General features: G+C 29.9%; 1 protein-coding gene and 1 long non-coding RNA gene across 4 annotated transcripts; one reads left to right on the top strand and one right to left on the bottom strand.

Moving 5' to 3' along the window:
* Nucleotides 1-9,038: 9,038 nt before the first annotated feature.
* LOC127721746 (uncharacterized) lies at nucleotides 9,039-11,328 on the bottom strand. 3 transcript variants are annotated; one of them, XR_007991425.1, is made up of 4 exons: nucleotides 11,187-11,328; nucleotides 10,169-10,193; nucleotides 9,738-9,815; nucleotides 9,039-9,334 (listed from the first exon to the last, which is right to left on the bottom strand). It is a non-coding gene; the product is annotated as an uncharacterized LOC127721746 (long non-coding RNA). The 3 variants fall into 3 exon arrangements; XR_007991424.1 differs by lacking the exon at nucleotides 11,187-11,328 and adding an exon at nucleotides 10,516-10,666; XR_007991426.1 differs by lacking the exon at nucleotides 11,187-11,328 and adding an exon at nucleotides 10,516-10,666 and having other exon boundaries at nucleotides 9,039-9,815.
* On the top strand, nucleotides 11,320-14,534 carry LOC127721740 (uncharacterized). The gene is made up of 4 exons (XM_052228550.1): nucleotides 11,320-11,749; nucleotides 13,106-13,294; nucleotides 13,549-13,602; nucleotides 14,033-14,534. Exons 1-4 carry the CDS (start codon nucleotides 11,500-11,502, stop codon nucleotides 14,272-14,274), a joined length of 735 nt encoding a protein of 244 aa, XP_052084510.1. The 5' UTR covers nucleotides 11,320-11,499; the 3' UTR covers nucleotides 14,275-14,534.
* Nucleotides 14,535-20,193: the final 5,659 nt, after the last annotated feature.

Genomic DNA, 20,193 nt, shown 5'->3' with positions numbered 1-20,193 from the left:
TTTCCTGTAACAGCTGTTTCTTTCTTTAAATTTGCCCTTTTATAATAAAATATAACAGAAGTGACATAAAATCCAACCATGCCCACACCGAAAGTCAACTTTCTTGTCAATTTTGAAAATGTTGTATTCATTTTTAAAACAAGAAACAAGAAATGAGCCTTCCAAGAGTAAATATGCCAAGTTTTAAAGAGATCAATAAATATTAACGGGGTGCGCCAATGCGATATTTATAAATGAATGATACTCAAGTCCTTTCGCGGCGACATTTAAACACTGCAATGATTCAGATCGATTATTCCCCTTTGTGGTATCAAAGTGCCGGGAAAGAAATAAACGACATTGTGATAGTTTTTGACTAGAAATGGACACATTAAATATGTAAAACAATGTTATTTTTTCATTTTTATACTTGAAGGTGTTCATGAATCTTGAAAAACAATCACGGTGCATACGAATGTCATGAGGGAAAAAAGGGAGTATGCGCTAACGTTTTACTTTGTAAGACATTGTAAGAGCTTCCGTAACCCCTTATTCATTTCTAATTCCACATATCTGCCGATTGTAAATAAAATTAACTTGGTTACTTTCTTCACTTCGATTCTCATAGGGTTTTTACGACTTTAAGATATGATCAAGGATTAGTAGGATAACGAGATAACGAACGACAAAAAAGGTCTTTCTAAAACAAAATGATTCTCCCGATAAGAAAACACATTTAACTAGTGCATGGAAGTATAAGGCCCCTTCTATCAAACTCATGTTTCATGAGAAATATTAATCTGCTCAGCCCTGATAAAGTATTTTTTCAATTTTATTTTTTTAAACAATAGATGGAATGGAAAACCGTCACATGACATGTGTAAATTGATCTTTTTTGAAACAATATCGGTTTAAGCTATATATATCTATATCTAGAGCTATGTTCATTTGTTGAACATGCATCATTCATTCATTGCAGTCTCTTGAATAGTAAATTAATAAATTTAAAAACAGGTCCATGCATTGGTCGAGAATTAAAACCAGAAAAAAAATATAATACTAGGTCATGTACATGATGTTGGTAAATACAGTATAAACTTATTTTCTATTGTTATAGAAGTAAAAGTAAAATAAGAGTTTTCCTTTAAGAGATGAAACTATTTGTTTATTCAATAAAGTTGTACATGCAAGGGAAAGCCATAATAGATCAATTCTTCAAGAGTTCATTGTGTCACTCATTATTATTTGACTATTAAATACATGTATAAAAACTTATGATAGCTTTTCATTCATTTCAAATAGTTTTCTCAAACTTAATACCAAAAGCATTGTATATGTCACATTAAACTGAAAATCCTTATCATAATGCATACAATACTTTCTTGCGGTTTTCCATGAATGTAAAGTATACACCTCATACAAAGGCTACAATTTATATATTATAAATTTCAGAACATATTTGTATCAAAATTGTCAGCACATTACAGTCTCTTTTTAATCATTTAATTTTGTTGGAGTAACTTCATTTTTATAGATTTCAGATTTTATCTTGGACAACAACAACACATTGGTTGTTATTTCAATTATTTTGAATGTTTTTTTTATATACCGCTTACATGTATGTATTTGAATTTTTCCAGATTTTTTTTTTTAAATAGTCGATCATCAAATATACAATTTCGAAAATCTTTTAACAATATCATGAAGTTCATAAGTTAACATTACACAAAAAAATATCTGTTTTTATATAATTTCTAAAAAAACGGTCAATATCATTTTTCTACCCGCCGTTTAGGATCCACTTATAAAATTTAGTTTAACATGTGACTATTCATGGACAAATCAAATTGGTAAAAATCTGTAAATTGATTTAGTATATCTAGGTAGGTGAACTCCAGATAAACAAATATAATTAATAGTGTCATTTTTCTTTTTGTTGGCAGGTTTTCTTTAAAATATTTATCTGGTTGAAATTGTAATTTAAGGTTGATTTTTTTTTTCTGAGCATCTGTGTTGGGAAAGTTAAATATATAAAATATTTTACAAAGTACATGAAGTATCTTGCAATATACAACAAAATAATCTAAAACTAAAAATTTAAAGATGAAAGTATAAAAAAACCATTAAGTGTATATTTCAAAAAATAAAATCATTTTAGATATGAAGAGCAGATAATTATATTAATATATGAATAGATATAATGGATTTCATTAAATAATTTTAGATTTTGAAGCAGAGATTGAACTAGGGTCTTGAGACAAAGGGAAGGTACCAGATGACATTGACACCACTATCTTTACTGCTACTCCTCTACCTGAGGAAACAGCAGGTAAATTTATATATATTTATGACTGGACATAGCTGTATATTTCTAAATGGACTGGAGGATATGTGCAAGGTGTGAAGTTTCAAATTTTATACATCAATCATTGGCAATCAAATGAAATAAATTAAGTAGTGCAGCACTGTTCTATTTCTGGATTTAAACATATCATAATCTAATAAGTGTCTCATATTAGAATGTTCCTTATTGCAGTGAATTTGTATAGCCACAATGTACTTTGAAACAAATGTTTTATTTTGAGATTTTTTAGTTTTTTACTTAACTAGTGAAATAACAATCACTTTATATTGTTATTTTGAGATTTTTTTTACTTTGATCTATTTGCAGAATGTAATAGAACCATGTGTATTTAGCAAGTTTTTCCATTTGTAAAGGGGCATAACTCTATAACAGTTTAAGTGACACCACCAAAATTCAAACTTGATCTGTATTTTGTAGTGTAGAATTGTGTATAAGTTTCATAACATTTAGTTAAGGCAAACTGAAGTTAGAGAACAGAAACAAAAAATTCAGCTATTTGTCCTTTTATAAAGGGGCATAACTCTATTACTCTAGAACATTTAAAGTGGCGCCATCAAAATTCAACTTGATCTTTGTTTTGTGGTATTAAGCATTATGTATAAGTTTCATAACATTTGGTTGAGGTCAACTAAAATTAGAGAACTAAAACTAAAAATTCAGCAATGTTTCCATTTATAAAAAGGCATAACTCTAGAATAGTTAAAGTGACGCCACCAAAATTCAAACTTGATCTTTGTTTTGTGGTAATAAGCATTTTGTATAAGTTTCATAACATTTGGTTGAGGCAAACTAAAGTTAGCGAATGAAAACCAACTTTGGGACGTACGAAAGGACGGACAAGGGTAAAACTTAATGTCCCCGATGCTACAGCGGGGGCATAAAAATCGGAAAAATGATTTTTTAATCCAATAATCAATATCTCAATTGGCAGCTTTCATCTGACCTTGACCTCATTTTCTTGGCTCATTGGTTTTGGACAAGAACATGAAAAAAACAAATAAATTCCTTTCCAAATTTAAATATAGGGTTTTATAGAGGAAAGAAGTGTTATACATGTATTTATATTTGAACTGAAATTGCACATTCAGAATCTCAGACTTACCATCCAACTTATTCTAACAGCAGTACAAATGTCAACTTGAAGACCAAGATAAGACAGTTATTTGTTTTAGATGTGGAAATAAGCCTAAAGCCTATACAGGTATTTAAAAGGTCCGCTTATTATAGATATATATATATATATGTATATAAGTTTGGAATGAAAGCATGGTCTATTATTCTTATTTTAAAAAGAATTTTATATTTAATATATGTAGACATTTCGAATATTTTTTAGAGATTTAAAAAAAAATTAACTTTCATCAAATTTAGATTTAAAATTAAGATAAATTGAAATTGTTGCAATAACACATTATCAGTTTTAACAGCCTCATTGTTGTAAATTTACAGGAATGACACTGGATGTCTTGAAACTTGTTTTTAGTCATGTAGAATTGAAGGCTCCTAGGATGAAGTATTGGTATGGGTCATCTAGGGTTGATGACAGCTTCGACGATACAGGGAATGATGTCAGTGGAAAAGTGAGTGATCTGCCTCATTATTCACTTTAGTTAAAACCTTACCTATATTTTATTCAAATCCTAGACATCTATAGAAAGGTTTCCTCATTTCCTCTGTCAGATCTGTTCTTTTTAATGGATTTTGAGCACTTATTCAAGCAATGGCCAGTGTTAATACTTTATATGAAAAATCAACACATTGTCATTTCTCAAAAACGTGTCTCTTCATTGAATCACATCCTCCTTCAAGGTTTTCATTGTTACCTGTAAAAACATGAAAAATGTAACAATAAATATTTCTTGTTTTGCATCAAAGTTTTGTTTACAACGTTTTATTAGTGGATACTCTGTTAGAACAGCGCCCCCAAGCGACTTGACATAATGATTTTGTATAAAATTTAACTCTTAAAACTGATTTTTGTTATTCTTGAGGGTACCATGAAATTGTGGTCAAATCGACTTGAATATTTTTTACCATGGTAAAAATTATGTAACTTTTTAAAATAAGTTACCAATGATGATAAGTAACAGTTTTCAGGGTTAACTGAACATCACAATTTATTTGAAAAAATATCAGGTGTATCCTTATGCCAAGTCATGAGCAGAACTCGTGTAAACATACCCTACCATTATTACATATTAGACTAAGGACAATGTTAACTGGTTGTTTAAATTAGAAAGGCAGATAAAAGCAAAGATTAAAATTATGGAAAATAGCCATATTATATGCATTTACAGAATCTTTATGTACAGAAATTTTCCGTGGAAACCAAAAAAAAATCATCTCATATGTTTTGATTAAATTAACTTTCCTTGTGAAACAGTTCCAGAAAATAGTAATTTTAAACATGTCAGTTGGGCTTTTAATTATATTATTTAGAATGCCATATTTGATATGTTTATTTTGATATTTTGCCCCCGGCTTTAATATATGTAAATCTCATAAGCCAGAAAAATGATGATAATCAGCAAAAATAAGTGATAAACATTACAAAATTAACAAATCTCATTATTGGACAATTGATGTATATAGTCTTTTCTTGGATGTTTTTACAGAAAAGGGCAGCATTAGGGGAGTTAAAATTTTGGGAAGAATACCTGATGAGCCTTGTACAACTAAGGAAGGGATTGGACACATATGTTTTAGCAGATATGTTGTGTATAAGTTCTTCAACTGTTTCGAAGATCTTTACCACATGGGTTGTGTTTTTGTGGAAGGAACTGGATTTTCTTATCAAGTGGCCCACTAACGACCAAATAAAGGAAAATATATGCCAAAATCTTTTAAGTCTTTCCCTAAAACCAGAGTAGTTATAGATTGCACTGATTTTTTTGTTCAAAAACCCTCATTACCTTCTGCCCAGAGAATCACTTGGTCAAGTTATAAGCATAATAATACATTAAAACTTCTGGTAGGTATAACACCAAGTGGTTCATTCTGTTTCTTGTCAAAGTTGTGGTCAGGGGCAGTTTCAGACCGCAGGATTACACAAACATCTGGGTTCTTGGAAATGTTGGAGTTTGGCGATGAGGTTATGGCTGACCGTGGATTCACCATAAGTGATCTCTTGGCTTTGAAGGGGGCAACTCTTGCAATTCCACCTTTTGCAAATGGCAGACAGCTGAGCAGTAGAGCAGTTACAAGGACAAGGCGTATTGCAAATGCACGCATCCACGTAGAACGAGCTATAGGAGATATCAAATCTTTTCAGCTACTACAGGGCACATTGCCTCTTACTCTTAAACCCATCCTTGATGATATTATTTTTGTTTGTGGTGCTTTATGTAACTTATGGTCTAAACTTGTGAAGTAAGAACTCTTCATTTTTATCAACTTTGAATCTAATTTAGGTATTTCATGGCCAAAAAACAGCTCTCACTTAGTTTTTAATACCTATCCTGAAAAACAAAAGCATTATTAAGAACACACCCTAAACACTATCAGAAAGGTGCTCTTTAATGGTAAACATATCTGCTTTAATCACCTATTTCCTGTTAACCTTTTTCTGATAAGATTACTAGTGGAAAGTGATATCAGTACAAATAAACCCTTTAAATCACATAAGTCATATTTTTATGCAATAATCATAAAAAGTTTCTGACATACGGCGCGACATGCGAAAACCCCCCTTTTTTATACAAAAAACTCAATATCTCTAAAATAAAATTTTAAATCAAAACCAAAAAGTATACAGATCTTTAGATTAATATAACTAAAAAGTGTGTAAAATTTTAAACAATAATCATAAACCCTTTTGAGATACGGCGCGACATGTGAAACCCCCCCCCCCCCTTTTTTTTTTTACAAAAAACTCAATATGTCTAAAATAAAATTTTGAATCAAAACCAAAAAGTATACAGATCTGTAGATTAATATAACTAAGAAGTGTGTAAAATTTTAAGCAATAATCATAAATTGTTTTTGAGATACGGCGCGACATGTGAAAACCCCCCTTTTTTTATACAAAAAACTCAATATCTCTAACATAATATTTTGATTCAAAACCAAAAAGTATACAGATCTTTAGATTAATATAACTAAGAAGTGTGTAAAATTTTAAGCAATAATCATAAATTGTTTTTGAGATACAGCGCGACATGTGAAAAACCCCTCCCCTTTTTTAAAAAATACTCAATAACTCAAAAATAAAATTTTGAATCATCACCAAAAAGTATACAGATCTTAAGATTAATATAACTAAGAAGTATGCAAAGTTTTAAGCAATAATCATAAATTGTTTTTGAGATACGGCGCGACATGTGAAATAAAAACACACACCTGTTTTAGTTACTAAGTGCCGTAACTCAAAAAGTTTTAATCTTATTTTCACCACAAATGATACAGATCGTTTGACCATCATCAGAAACAACTATGTTAAGTTTCATGAAATTTTGATAAGTTGTTCTCAAGTTACGGTGCGACATGTTTACGCCGGACAGACAGACGGACAGACGACATTTGTATACCATAATACGATAAAGAGGAACTTTCGAAAAGCAAGAGATGTTTTACTAACATTTTTGAAACTTGATATCGTTGCACATCATTTGGAACGACGTAAAGCAATTTCCAAGAAAGAAAAAGCCAAAATATTGAAAACTACATCCGAATATGTGAAGTCTCAACAGTTGATAAAACTGATAATAGAATCTAAGAAAACATCGTTGCACAATTTTATGATGGCTCTAATCAGATCAGGTCAGGCAAATCTATTAAGGTACATCAGTGAAACAAATACTACAGAGGACAACGATGATGCCGACCTAATGAAAAGCCATGAAGGTAGATGCACGATTCATTTACAGGGAAATTGTTATGTTGTAGCTAAAGAGTTTAGAGAACAAGTTCATATAAACATACGTAATTATCAAACAATAGATCAAAAGAAATATCTAACCAAACGAGGCGTATCACTAACCTTATCAAGATGGATGATGACATTAATAAAGCAAAAAGATTACATCAACAGCGTTTTCCAAGTAGTAATTGAAGGTGAACGGATAGATGAAGAAATTGTTCATATAGGAGGTGGTGTAAACGTCACAATCAATTCAAAATATCCTTCCGTGGATATCAGAAATTTCTTGAAACCAGAAGAATCTGACAAGACATTTGCAACAAAACGCGGAATAGCTCAAAACAGTGTTAAATGACAAAAGCTTTGTGATACCATGGAAATAATGACAGAATTTTTCCAGAAATTACTAATGCTGTCAGATGTGAAGATACCCACAATAATGAAATTGGAAAGCTGACATGCTCTGAATGTTCACCGTTCCCAGAAGGAAAAGAAGAAGTAACCTCAAATGAAGAAGGAACTCTAACAATCGCCACAGAAGAAGAAGTAAACCAAGAAAATACTCAGGAACTCTACCAACAGAGATACACTTTAATGAAGTGTGATTAGAAAAACAGTGTTTGACAATATACACTAAAAAACTATGTTTGTATTCATTTATGGCTTCACAAATTGTATTCAATTTATAAAAATAAAAAAAAAAACATAAACATTAAAAATATTTTCATTATTTGTTGTTTATTACAAATGTAAACAGGACTACTATAGGGGGCTCTATACCCCCCATAACAAATGATTATAACCCCCACTATATGAATTCTTATCGCAACACCATCTATCATTACATAATATATATCACCACTTTTTGAACTATAATAAAATCCTATTACATAAGATATTAAAATGTACTTTTCAACATTAATTCCAGAGAGAGAGAGAGAGAGAGAGAGAGATTTAATTAACCTTGTACCCTTATATCCATAATGAAAAAGTAAGCAACCATAAATGACAAATAAGAGTAGTTGTTATTTATTTACAAGTTTATTTACATTGATGACGAGAGAGAAAGGTTGTCATAATATTTTAACCATGTCACATACAAGGATTAATTCTACATCTTCATCATCAAGAAAAAGTATTGCATCTAGTTTGTCAGATATGTACTATCATTATGAAATGCATATAAATATGTTGAAATGGACAGGAGTAATTGTGATATTAATATTATCAGCAACAACTTTATGGATAACTTGTGGTGTATATGAATCTTCAAAACAAAACAAAAACATGACTGACTACATTAAAATTGACCAAAACTTCAACCAGTCATTGTGCTCTTTTATTAAACATTTTAGTCTACCTAGTAAATTTGTGTTAACTATATGTGAATACAACAACAAGAGAACAGTTATAGACATCAGACAATTTTTAAACCATAAACCTACCATTAAAGGCATTTCATTAACATTGATACAGTGGAACTACTTAACAGCCATCACACAGTATATTAATAAAGCTTTGAATCAGAAACATTTAGGATGATATGGTTTAAAACATGTAGAAAAACTGTAAAAGTATAAATGATATTTTCTCTCAGATATTGTACAGTGTAATTTATTTGTGAATATTTGTGAAATAAATTAGGTATGCATATTTTTTTTGTCTTGGTGTTGTTTTTTTTTTTTAAACTATATCTAGTTTTTTACTAATAATCCCCTTTACATGCTATAAAGTTAAATGAAATTAGATATTATATACAGGTATAACATTTGATAAAAACTCTCTACATAGCCTGTCAAGATAACTTTATTTATATAAAGACATCAAATAATGGAATTTATACATTTTATTACACAAATGTATAATACAAAATTAATTCAACAACAAATGTCTTTAGAAATTTAAAAAACCATATATCTGGTTTGTCCATTTTCCAATGTTAACTGTTTAATTCTTCAGACATTAAATCCCTTTTTCGGGATTTTAATTGCTTCTTAAACACAATGTCACTATTCAATTTAATTTTATTGCGTTCCATTAATTCAGCCTGGTACATAATTTTTACAGCCAGATCATCAATTTTCTTTTTCAGGAGGTCTTCAAGATGATTAATAACAGCTATTTCTGAATACCTAAAAAATACATTCAAATTATAACTATTCAGTGAATTATTATTATCATTATCAAATATTGAACTGAATTCAAAATAAGAATAGTTAGTTGGTATATTGTAAAAATATCATATAGTATGCTAATCAATTTTCTTGTTTGAATTGTTTTACATTGTCATGGTGGGACCTTTTATAGCTGACCATGTGGTATGGGCTTTGCTCATTCTTGAAGATCATATGGCTACCTATAGTTGTTAATTTCTGTGTTATTTGGTCTCTTGTGGAGAGTTGTCTCATTGGCAATCATACTGCATCTTCTTTTTTATAATTAAAAATGTAAGAGATTCAGTCTATTCAGTTTCATTATCCATATTGTAATGATTAAGAACAATTATAATAACAGTAATGAAAAATTATTAAATACCTTGTCTGAACATCATTTGCTTGAGGCTCTTGTTTCATCATTGCTGCTCCTTCCATAATAAATTAAATCTGATTATACCTGAAAAAAACCTCCAGTGATTACTATAATTAAAAATACAATAATGTCAACAGGAAAAAAAAATACACACACACTATAATTTAAATTAAGAAACCATTCTATAAAATAACAAGATAAACAGGAGCAAATGTTACAAAATTCAAATAATACAAGTATAACATGTACAAGGATGACATAAAGCTCAAGGATGTTCAAAATGAAAATGGAGGTACACAGTACTAACAAAAAAATTCATACTGTTACAATCATGCTTTTACTACAATCATTGAAGACTTTTAAGATAAAATACTTTATATTTATAAAAGTAGCCTTTGGAAAAATCTAAGTGTAAAAAGAATAGTTTTAGTACTTACAATATCTTCTATCTGTTGACCTGTGCTGTTAAAAAGAAAGTAATATATATTTTATACAAAAATGTTACATAATTAATAAGTAACTGTAAAATCTAAGATTTACAGATCTTCTAATTGACCCTTTTAAACAATAGATTTGAATCTTTACATAACAAATAATTATGTAAACTACATAATAGTTTGAAACTTCCCATTAAATTATTGTTTTATCATTTTTACATCTTTTGAGGTTTATCAATTTACACATCTTTTACATAGACTGTTATGAAAAACAAAGACCAAATATTAAAATAGTGTTACTATTACAAATTGTGTTAAATTATAAAAAAAAAATCATGTACATGTACCTGAGATTAATATCTAAGATGCTTTTCAGGCTGTAGGTTTCCATCATAGACCTTTCCTACTAGACCATGGATTCTGTTTTTAACTAATGGTTATGTAATACAATATAATGTTCACTAGTTAGTTACTGAAAATAGGCAAATTTGGATATTTTTTTTAAATATGTCAGAACAATTTACTACACTTTAAAATGAATAAAATGTTTAGTGTTGGAATCTATGATTTAAAATTACAATATAAAGAATGTTTTACAAGACTTCTTATGAAAAACAACCTCATAATTGTCAATATGGGGGGAAGGATGAAGAATGTATGTGTGCTTTAAAATTGTATGAAATGAGCAATCCAAAATATGAAGTGATGGTAGGTTTTATAAAATGTATGTGGGGAATAAAAACCCACTGTATTAATACTCTAGTACATAGGACTTAGGATTCAACTAAATGTACACAGGAGAAATTATGTGGATAAAACAAATGCTTGAAATGAAATATCTGGAACATTTTTTTTTTATTATATAAAATTTACTCCTCTCAATGTGGAGTACTACAATTGTTAACAGTATTACAATAATGGATGACATTTTAAAAAATTATTCAATGTTATCTCAGGTTATTGATACATTTTCATTTACAGATTTTAATCAAATTGTATGAATAACCCTAGTGTTTACCTATATGTATACGAATGAAAACCATGTCCTTAACCGTAACCTTTTGGTACTTAGTGTTTTTAGAGAACAGTAAGTTTTTCTATATCGAATCTTCTAAAGTAAGAAGGTAACTCGAATGTCATGGAGTTGAATTTATTTTCTTTTATAATATATATAATCCGAAATTGAATTAATATTTTATTTACAACAAATAAGAATAATTACAACGGGTTTTTTTTTCTTCTTATTAACTGAAACAACTAGTGACATTCGATATTATCCCAACAGGTTCTCCATTCATCCCGACCTCTTTTCCGTTCTCTTCAAAACAAAAATGGCGTGGTTTCAAATTGTATCAGTTCTATTCATCTTTATTACAACTACAAGTGGTCAATGTCAGTATGACACAGCTTCGGCCGTTTGCTTCTGCAACAAGGAAGTTTATGTCAGGGAAGTGATGATTGTAGAAGTGATGTCAGAAAATTGTGATTGTATTATCCATCTGGTAGACTTCAATGAGCCCCCTACTGTAGCAAACATGTTTAACAGAGAGTGTAGCTGGACATGCACAAATGAGACATGTGGTAGGTTTTTACATTAACACAGTAACTTATATGAAGTAAAAAATAATGCTGTCTGTGATCAAGAAAACATTACACATCAACCTACCAAAAGTTATGTAAATGTTCAATTTCAAAGTTTTAAAGAAAATCCACCTAAGACCATTCCTTGTGGTTTAAGCACAGCATAAGTATAATACAGATCTTAATCAAACCTATTGTAGCTTATTTACACCTCAAAGACCCCTTGATTGATTATAACATGTATTTCATAAATTTAGCAGCTGTACTTTTGGTGGGAAAATGGACATTATGTAGTGGTTAACAAAACAATAAAAACTGTGTTTATTTTCAAAAGTCTCATGGGAGAATATATTATTTATTTTTGAACCACAAGTTTAAAGACAGACAATACATTATTCAATTACGTCCAATATGTGCAGAGCATGTCATAAACAAACTTATAATATCATTACTACTATGTTGTTTAAAAACTTTATCTTGATAAACTTCAAAAAGTCACCCCATATTCACTTATAGCTTAATTGATATGTAATTCTTTGAGATTTTTTTTTTTTTACAAAATGTCATTCAACTTGTCAGGACTGTCAAGTAAGTTCATCCTAAGGTTAATCTAAAATATAAAATCAAGAATTTTGTTGTTGTTTGAATGATACAACTGACTATTGGTGTGTAAATTTGTACTTTCCTTTTTTTTTTTTTTACACAGGAAAGTAGAAACCACAAATAAATTTGCTTAAATATCTTATACCCACCAAAGAAAATAACAAAATATAAAGTTCACATGAAAATATCTGCTTTGACAGTACTATGTACTGACAAATTTATTGTGCTGGCCAGTAGTAAGTCACTTTATCAAATAATGAATTACCTGCAAGGCTGTCTCCTTACTCAAGGGATAATAACTTTTGTGGTATGATTGTCAAGGAGACAACTTTCCATAAGTGACCAAAATGACACAGAAATTAACAATTACAGGTCACCATACAACCTTCAACCATGAGCAAAGCTCATACAACATAGTCAGCTATAAAAGGCCCTGAAATGACAATGTAAAACAAATCAAATGAGAAAATTAACCACCTTATTTATGTATATATTATATACATAAATTATATTAAAAAGTTTATAAAATTTAGATATATTCCAGAAGTGTCAAATCTTTTATAATACTTTAAATGAATTAAAATCCAAAAATGGCCCCCAATACAATGATTTTAAAGGTGTTTTACTGGACAGAACTTAATTTTGACTTAATTCTATTGTAAAAATTATATTTTTTTCTAACAGACAATTGGTAAGACAACCTTTTGTATATTTTATAAAGATATATTTGTGTTAAAAATGTTTTTTTTTCAGTACCTGACAACATATTAGAAGTGTTTGTGACAAGGAAGGAAAAAAACCCCACCAAACCTATAAGTGAAACAACAACAGACCACACAGAAGCATGGCCCACCACTAGGGATTCAATGACCACAGATCACAAAGAAGCATGGCCTACCACAACAGTCAGGATGACCACAAACAGTAAAGAACCACATTCAGGTAATGATACAAAAAAGGTGATATGTAAAAAAAGAAAGTGACTGTTTACCTAAAATATAAAATTATAAGATCTTTCAAAAATAAAGCATTTTAACAGTACAAGTTTCTGTTTTATATTGTTAACAATGTAGGTTATATGATGCACATACATTTAGTAAGACTTTTAGTGTTGTTCATGACTAATAAAAATAATTTGAGATATAACTTTTTTAAGTAATTTAAATGTGTTTTACTTTTTTTTTTCATAATTTTAGAACAGAAGAAAGACCTGGGAAATTACTTAGAGAAAATGGATGTATTCATGACAGGTACATAAAAATCTTTTATTGTTTGAATAACCATTTCAATTAAAATGTCTATCAAGTCAAGACCATGGCAATACAAATGATCTGGTAAATTATCACATGTTTTGCCAGTTCTTTAGCTATAGATGTATAACACTGAATATGTAAGTTCTGTAGTTTTGTTTAACCCTAATAGAAAATAATATTTTTTCAAATGTTAATTAAGGGTTTAATACATAAATGTGAATGAGGGTTTGGCATTATAGTTGTACTTTTGCACAAGATGAGGAGAATTGGTATTTGATCAACTAAACAGTATATTTTTAACTCGACATGAAAAAACAATGGAAAAAAAAGAAAAGAAATAACATTATATTCTATCATGGCAAGTAAAATATCAATTTATTGTGGTAAGGTTATACAATGAATATAAATGTGTTTTTTTATTTTGCAGTATTCTGGACAGTGTCGGGACTATTTGTTGCCTACATTTCACTGGTTGTAGGCAAGATGATAAACCAAAGTAGACAACAGAAACAGCCGTATCTTCCCATAACAAGATCGCAACAGGATTCGACAGTGACAACGCAAATACCAACACTAGATATTACTCCATCATTTGAAATACCCACCATCATTCCCATTCCAGAAATATCCACCCCCAAAGACCAACAGTACCTAGAATTAGTTCATTAAGATCAATTGAAGACATCCCACCTATTTTTACCCTACGTACATACTCCTCCTCATCAGACACTGAAAGCTTCAATAGGGAATCATCTCCAGAACCATCTGCACCTCCAATGGAAGATCCAACACCCCCCATAGCAAGACGAACCAGAAGTCATCGAATAAAGACCTCCTTAACAGAAGAGACTTATATGTGAAAGAAATTGTGCTGAAATTAGTTTTATTTTTTGATAATATTTGGATTATTTTTTTAGATTAAATTTTTATTCAAAAATACTACATGCAAGATTTAAATTAAAACAAAATTAAATAGCTTTTGACCATAGTTTAGTGAAAAGCATTACGTTTTGGGGAAAACAAATTTTAGATTTCATTCATCTTTAACTTTTTCAAACCAGTGTGAAAATATTAGACTATAAATTTGTGATATGACAGGTGGATAAATAAATAATACAAACAATGGTTTAAAGTATTTGGTGACTTCAAAACAATGTAAATAGATTTTCAATTTTTATATGCATGCACAGTATAAGTGAAATACTCAGGATTGTTTTTAAGTTTTGTTGTTAATTATACAATGCCAAGTCCCATATTTTAAGTGTCTCATCAATCAATATAGTCTTTGTATAAATTATTTTTTGTATATTGATAACTAAACTATATTTAAAAAATTTCTGAGATAACACAAAGAGAAATTTAAAAGATTTTTTTACCTCTTTTGTATTAAGAAAAATAAAAAAGATATGTTGTACTCTTTTTTTTGTTATTGTTTGCAGTTAAAATTGGTGCTAAGTATGTTTCTAAATTGTTTTTTTTTTAAATAGTGCTACAAAAGAAAGTGTTCTGTTTGAAATATCTGTTTGGTGATTACACCAGTATTTGGTCAAATTAAATTAAAACATACTGGGTCAAACTAAATTAAAACAAAGTAGTTTCTTTTTTTTTTTTACAAGTGTGTAAAAAGTGTAAATAGATATATTATGATATTTTTTTTGCTCAAATACTCAGGAATGTTGTGGTGTTCCATTTTTAAAATCTAACAGTTGGTATGGTTTTGTTTTCAGGTACATAATGTCCCAAGGTTATGATTGTTGTTATATATCATGTGATATTGCTCAAATTTTCTGAAAGCTGTTAAGTTTCTCATTAATATACACTGTTTTATATTGTTTGAGTTTTGACTTGCAGAATTTTATTTTTGTTAAAGTAAGATGCTTGAAGTAATTTTGTCTTCCTTGTGTACACATCATTTAGTGAAACAGTGTTCATAAGTTTATAACTATATCATTCCACTATGTATATAAAAGGTTTTGAGCTGATATATATTTTTTTTTCTTTGTTTTGTTTTTATATTAGTTTTTTATTCTTACTGTTGATATGTAATATGAAGTGTTCACTAAACTGTCTCATATCTTTCTTTTTGTAAAAGATTTTCCTTTTTGATACTTTATGTAACTTTTGATGCTTTTATGGCTTGTCTTATTTAGAAGACTATTGTTTTATGGACCAAAGACATTTTTCTAGTCCCAAGTTTTTATTATGAAAATGGTGCTAAAATAGTGTTCAATTAATGTTGTTCACTGTATGAGAAGAGAAAAAAAAGGTTGTTACTTATAGGGTTTTTGTTACTTGGAATTTTTTATATGATGAATGTATATTTTATGATTATATGATTACTTTTTATTAAATATGTTGTTTTTAATGTCTTGAGTTATTTATGAAATGGAGAAGAACCATCCTTTAATCTGATGTTTGTATCTAGGTTACCCACTAAAAGGAAATTAATGAACCATACAAAGAAAAGATGAACATAGTATCTTAATGGGATCTAATAAACCTTAACCTTAAATTTTACATAACACAAAGGTTAGAAGTACAATCAAACCATTAACCTACTTTTAAAATTGCATAATATGGGGGGTTTGACACTATAAGAAGTGAAAAGAACATGAAAGATTTACTGGAGGTATGGGAGATGAGACATAAGGTAGTACCCATAATTATATTAAGATATTATAGTCAAATAAAAAAATAACTTATGTAAAAAAAAAAAAGCGAAATAATTTATTCACATTAGCTTGTACTATCAGTCTTCATGGAAGCAATCTTTATGTTTTAATAATTGTTTTTAAAATCTGTTTTATTCTAAAAAAAAACCATTTGTCGAAATAAAATTTAAAAAAAAATGAATTCACTGTAGGAACAAGTTCTACATTTTTTTTTTTTTTTTTTTTTTTTAGTTGAAACCATGAAACACAAACCACCAACCTTGAACAATATCATCAACAACTTCACATCTTTAAATGAGTTACAAGAATGGGCCACAGACAATGGTCTAATGGATCATATCTTGGTACAAAACAGAATAAATCATTTTCAGTCAATCAATTTGACAGATGTTCTAAACAGTTTCACTGACGCCAACAGTTTGATAAGTTGGGCCACAGATAACTTTCTCTTAAACAACTCTCAAGTATTAGACAAGCTCGTAATTTTACTTACGTGTACATGGTGTAAAAAGAGATTTTATTTATCAACGGAGTTGAGAGACCATTTGGAAATCCATGAAATTTTGGGTGACATGACCACAGGTCGAAACAAAACTGTAGATATAGCCAATAATACTACAGTTGACCATTTCAGCGATATATCTGACGTACCCTCCACAAGCTTTTCTAACCAATATACTCCAACGTTGGAAAACGAACTGGTTACACCCAATGCTCTACACTGTCCATTGGATGATTTGGGAGACTCCTTCCTCGCAAATGTATTACCTTTTAACTTCACCAGTTGCCCCTATACTAATGGGTCAGACATAGAAAATGTGCTTGTTGGTACTGACCAACATGTCACACTGACCATGAATGATTCGGAAGAAGAGGGTTACGGCGAAGAACCCGAAGAAAACCCCTATTTATTTCGAAGATCCGGACAAAAAACATTCTCTAAAAATCTGGCAAAAGAGACCACATATAAAGTAAAATTTAATGATACGTGGAAGGGTAAAAAACTACGTAATCTTAAAAAGGAATTGGAAAACATGTTTGATGATGTTTTAAACAAAGCCAAAGGAAATGACAACGATTCAGGACGAGTTATCATCTCTCATCCCGAACTAAATAATTCCATCGTTGTACCCTTAGATTGATTGATTGATTGTTGGTTGCTTTACGCCGCATTAGCACAACAAGGCTATATCGCGGCGAGAGCTAATTCGAATATTTTTTACAATTTAAAGCATATTCTTAAAATCAGACAAAAGGTCCTTCAATAAACTAAAATTCTAGATTAAAGCAAATTGATTATTTACAAATAAAAATGAACATTAAGATAACGTGATAAAAATTTTAAATCGTTTTAAATATAATAACATTTTTATATTTTAGAATATATTCCAACTTCTTTTAAAAATGAAACAATATTTGTAAATGAAACATTATTAAATAAATCATACATATTATTGACATTGAAATGCTTCTTACGAATATCAGCAAAGTCAATACAATTGATTAAAACATGTTTAATAGTATACTTGCAGTTGCAAGGTATACATTGTGGTTCTACTTCATTTTTTAAAAGATATTCGTGTGTTATTCTAGTATGACCAATACGACATCTAGAAATAACACACTGATCTTTTCTGCACATAAAATTATTGAAAGGTTTACATAAATTAGGTTTAATTTCATGTAATTTATTACCATCTTTTTTACTCCATTCATTTTTCAATATATTAAAAACATATTCTCTAATATTAGATTTAAAATCGGTATATGGTATATCACAGTTAGATAAAGGGTCACCCAGGGCATTCTTTGCCTCAAGGTCTACAGCTGTGTTTCCAAGGATTCCAACATGACTCGGCACCCATAGAAATAATATTTCTTTAAGAAGAATTTTTAAATTCCTCATTACATATAAAATTTTGAGAATTGTTGGGTTTTTAATTTTAGTATTTTGTATAGCTTGTAAGCATGAAAGTGAATCAGAACATATAATAAATTTGGATTTATCTGAAGAAGCAATAAATTTCAAAGCCAAAATTATTGCTTCTGCTTCAGCAGTAAAGATCGATGCATCAGATGGCAAACGGAGAGTTGCAGCTCTGTCCCTGAAGACAGCAGCAGATGCAACTCTGTCACCATCTTTTGATCCATCAGTATAGACAGTTGAAAAATCTGAATAATTGGCTTTGATTTCAGCATAGTGTTGCTGAATTAAAAGAGGATTTGTTTTATTTTTATTGTGTTCACGGAGATCAAATATCATTTTTGGTTTGGGAAGTTCCCATGGAGGACATTTGCAAGTTTCAACTTGAGCAACAGATTTTAAATCAAAAGAAGCTAAATGTGGTTTTAAACGTATACCTAACGGGGGAATTTTATTTTCATGTTTTGCAAAAATATCTTCATAAATTGGATTAAAAACACAGCTGTAGGCAGGATTATCTGAGTAGGCTTTTAGTTTGACAGCATATTGAAGTCCAAGCTTCAAACGTCTGTTAGAGAGTGAGTGCTCATCAGCCTCTACATACAGACTCTCAACTGGTGAGGTTTTAAATGCGCCAAGACAGAGACGCAAACCCTGATGATGCACAGCATCGAGAATCTGTATGTAGGACTTCCTTGCAGAGCCATACACTATAGAGCCATAATCTAGTTTAGATCTAACTAGAGATCTATATAAATTAAGTAAAATGTTGCGATCAGCACCCCAGTCGGTGCTGCCGACAACTTTTAAAATATCTAATGCTTTTAAACATTTCGATTTTAACATTTTGATATGGGGTAGAAAGGTTAACTTTTTATCGAAAATTAACCCAAGAAATTTGGTTTCATCAACCATTTTAATTGGGTTGCCGTACAAAGTGAGTTCTGGATCAAGATGCAGTTTCCTTTTGTTACAAAAATGCATCCCGACCGTTTTTGAAGTGGAAAATTTAAACCCATTTTCCGAGGCCCATTTTTCAATTCTTCCAAGACATAACTGTAATTGTCTTTCTATGTTATTCATATTTTTGCCTCTATAACATATTAAAAAGTCATCAACATACAATGAACCTTCAATATTACTTTTTAAAACTTCAACAAGGCTGTTGATTTTAAGACTAAATAATGTAACAGATAAAATACTGCCCTGAGGGACACCCATCTCTTGATCATACAGATCAGACATGGTTGAATTTACTCTAACATTAAATTGTCTGTTAGATAAAAAATTCGAAATAAAATTTGGCATATTGCCTTTCAACCCCATATCAAACAGATCTTTTAAAATACCATACTTCCATGTAGTATCATAGGCTTTTTCTAGATCGAAAAAGACCGACACTACTTGTTCATTTTTCGCAAAACCATTACGGACAAATGATTCGAATCGAACAAGATGGTCAAGAGTACTGCGACCTTGGCGGAATCCACACTGGATATTGGCTAAAAGCCCATTGGATTCCAGGAACCAAACAAGGCGATCATTAACCATCCGTTCTAGTGTTTTACAGACACAACTGGTAAGAGCAATTGGCCGATAATTAATAGGATCCGTGTGATCTTTACTTGGTTTTGGAATAGGCACGACGGTTGCAAGCTTCCAGATTGATGGTAAATCACCAGATTCCCAGATGTTATTCATAAGCTGCAAAAGAGCTTCCAGCGAGGAATCTGGCAAGTGTTTTAACAGTTGGTAGTGAATATTATCAGGCCCACAAGCTGTATCATGGGCTTTTGATAGAGATGTTTTAAGTTCTTCAAGAGAAAAGAGTTTATTATAATTTTCACCATTTTTTAATTTAAAGTTTAATTTAATTTTTTCTTTTTGTTTTTTTAACTTTTTTAAAATCTTCCCTGTAGTTGTTAGAAGAAGAAGATTTCGCAAAAGTTTCACCAAGCTTGTTGGCAATATCCTTTTCAGATGTTAATAAAT

This window comes from Mytilus californianus, unplaced genomic scaffold (genome assembly GCF_021869535.1).
Source record: "Mytilus californianus isolate M0D057914Y unplaced genomic scaffold, xbMytCali1.0.p SCAF_12, whole genome shotgun sequence".
NCBI classification, from domain to species: Eukaryota; Metazoa; Mollusca; class Bivalvia; order Mytilida; family Mytilidae; genus Mytilus; species Mytilus californianus.
Note: the sequence above shows the minus strand (reverse complement) of the source record. Positions and strands in the feature narration are given on the sequence as shown.

Excerpts from the sequence above, each read along its gene's own strand:
- LOC127721740 (XM_052228550.1), top strand. The coding sequence starts at position 11,500 with ATGGCGTGGTTTCAAATTGTATCAGTTCTATTCATCTTTATTACAACT. Across the intron at positions 11,750-13,105 it reads ATGCACAAATGAGACATGTG|TACCTGACAACATATTAGAA; the intron begins GTAGGTTTTTAC and ends TTTTTTTTTCAG. Across the intron at positions 13,295-13,548 it reads CAGTAAAGAACCACATTCAG|AACAGAAGAAAGACCTGGGA; the intron begins GTAATGATACAA and ends TCATAATTTTAG.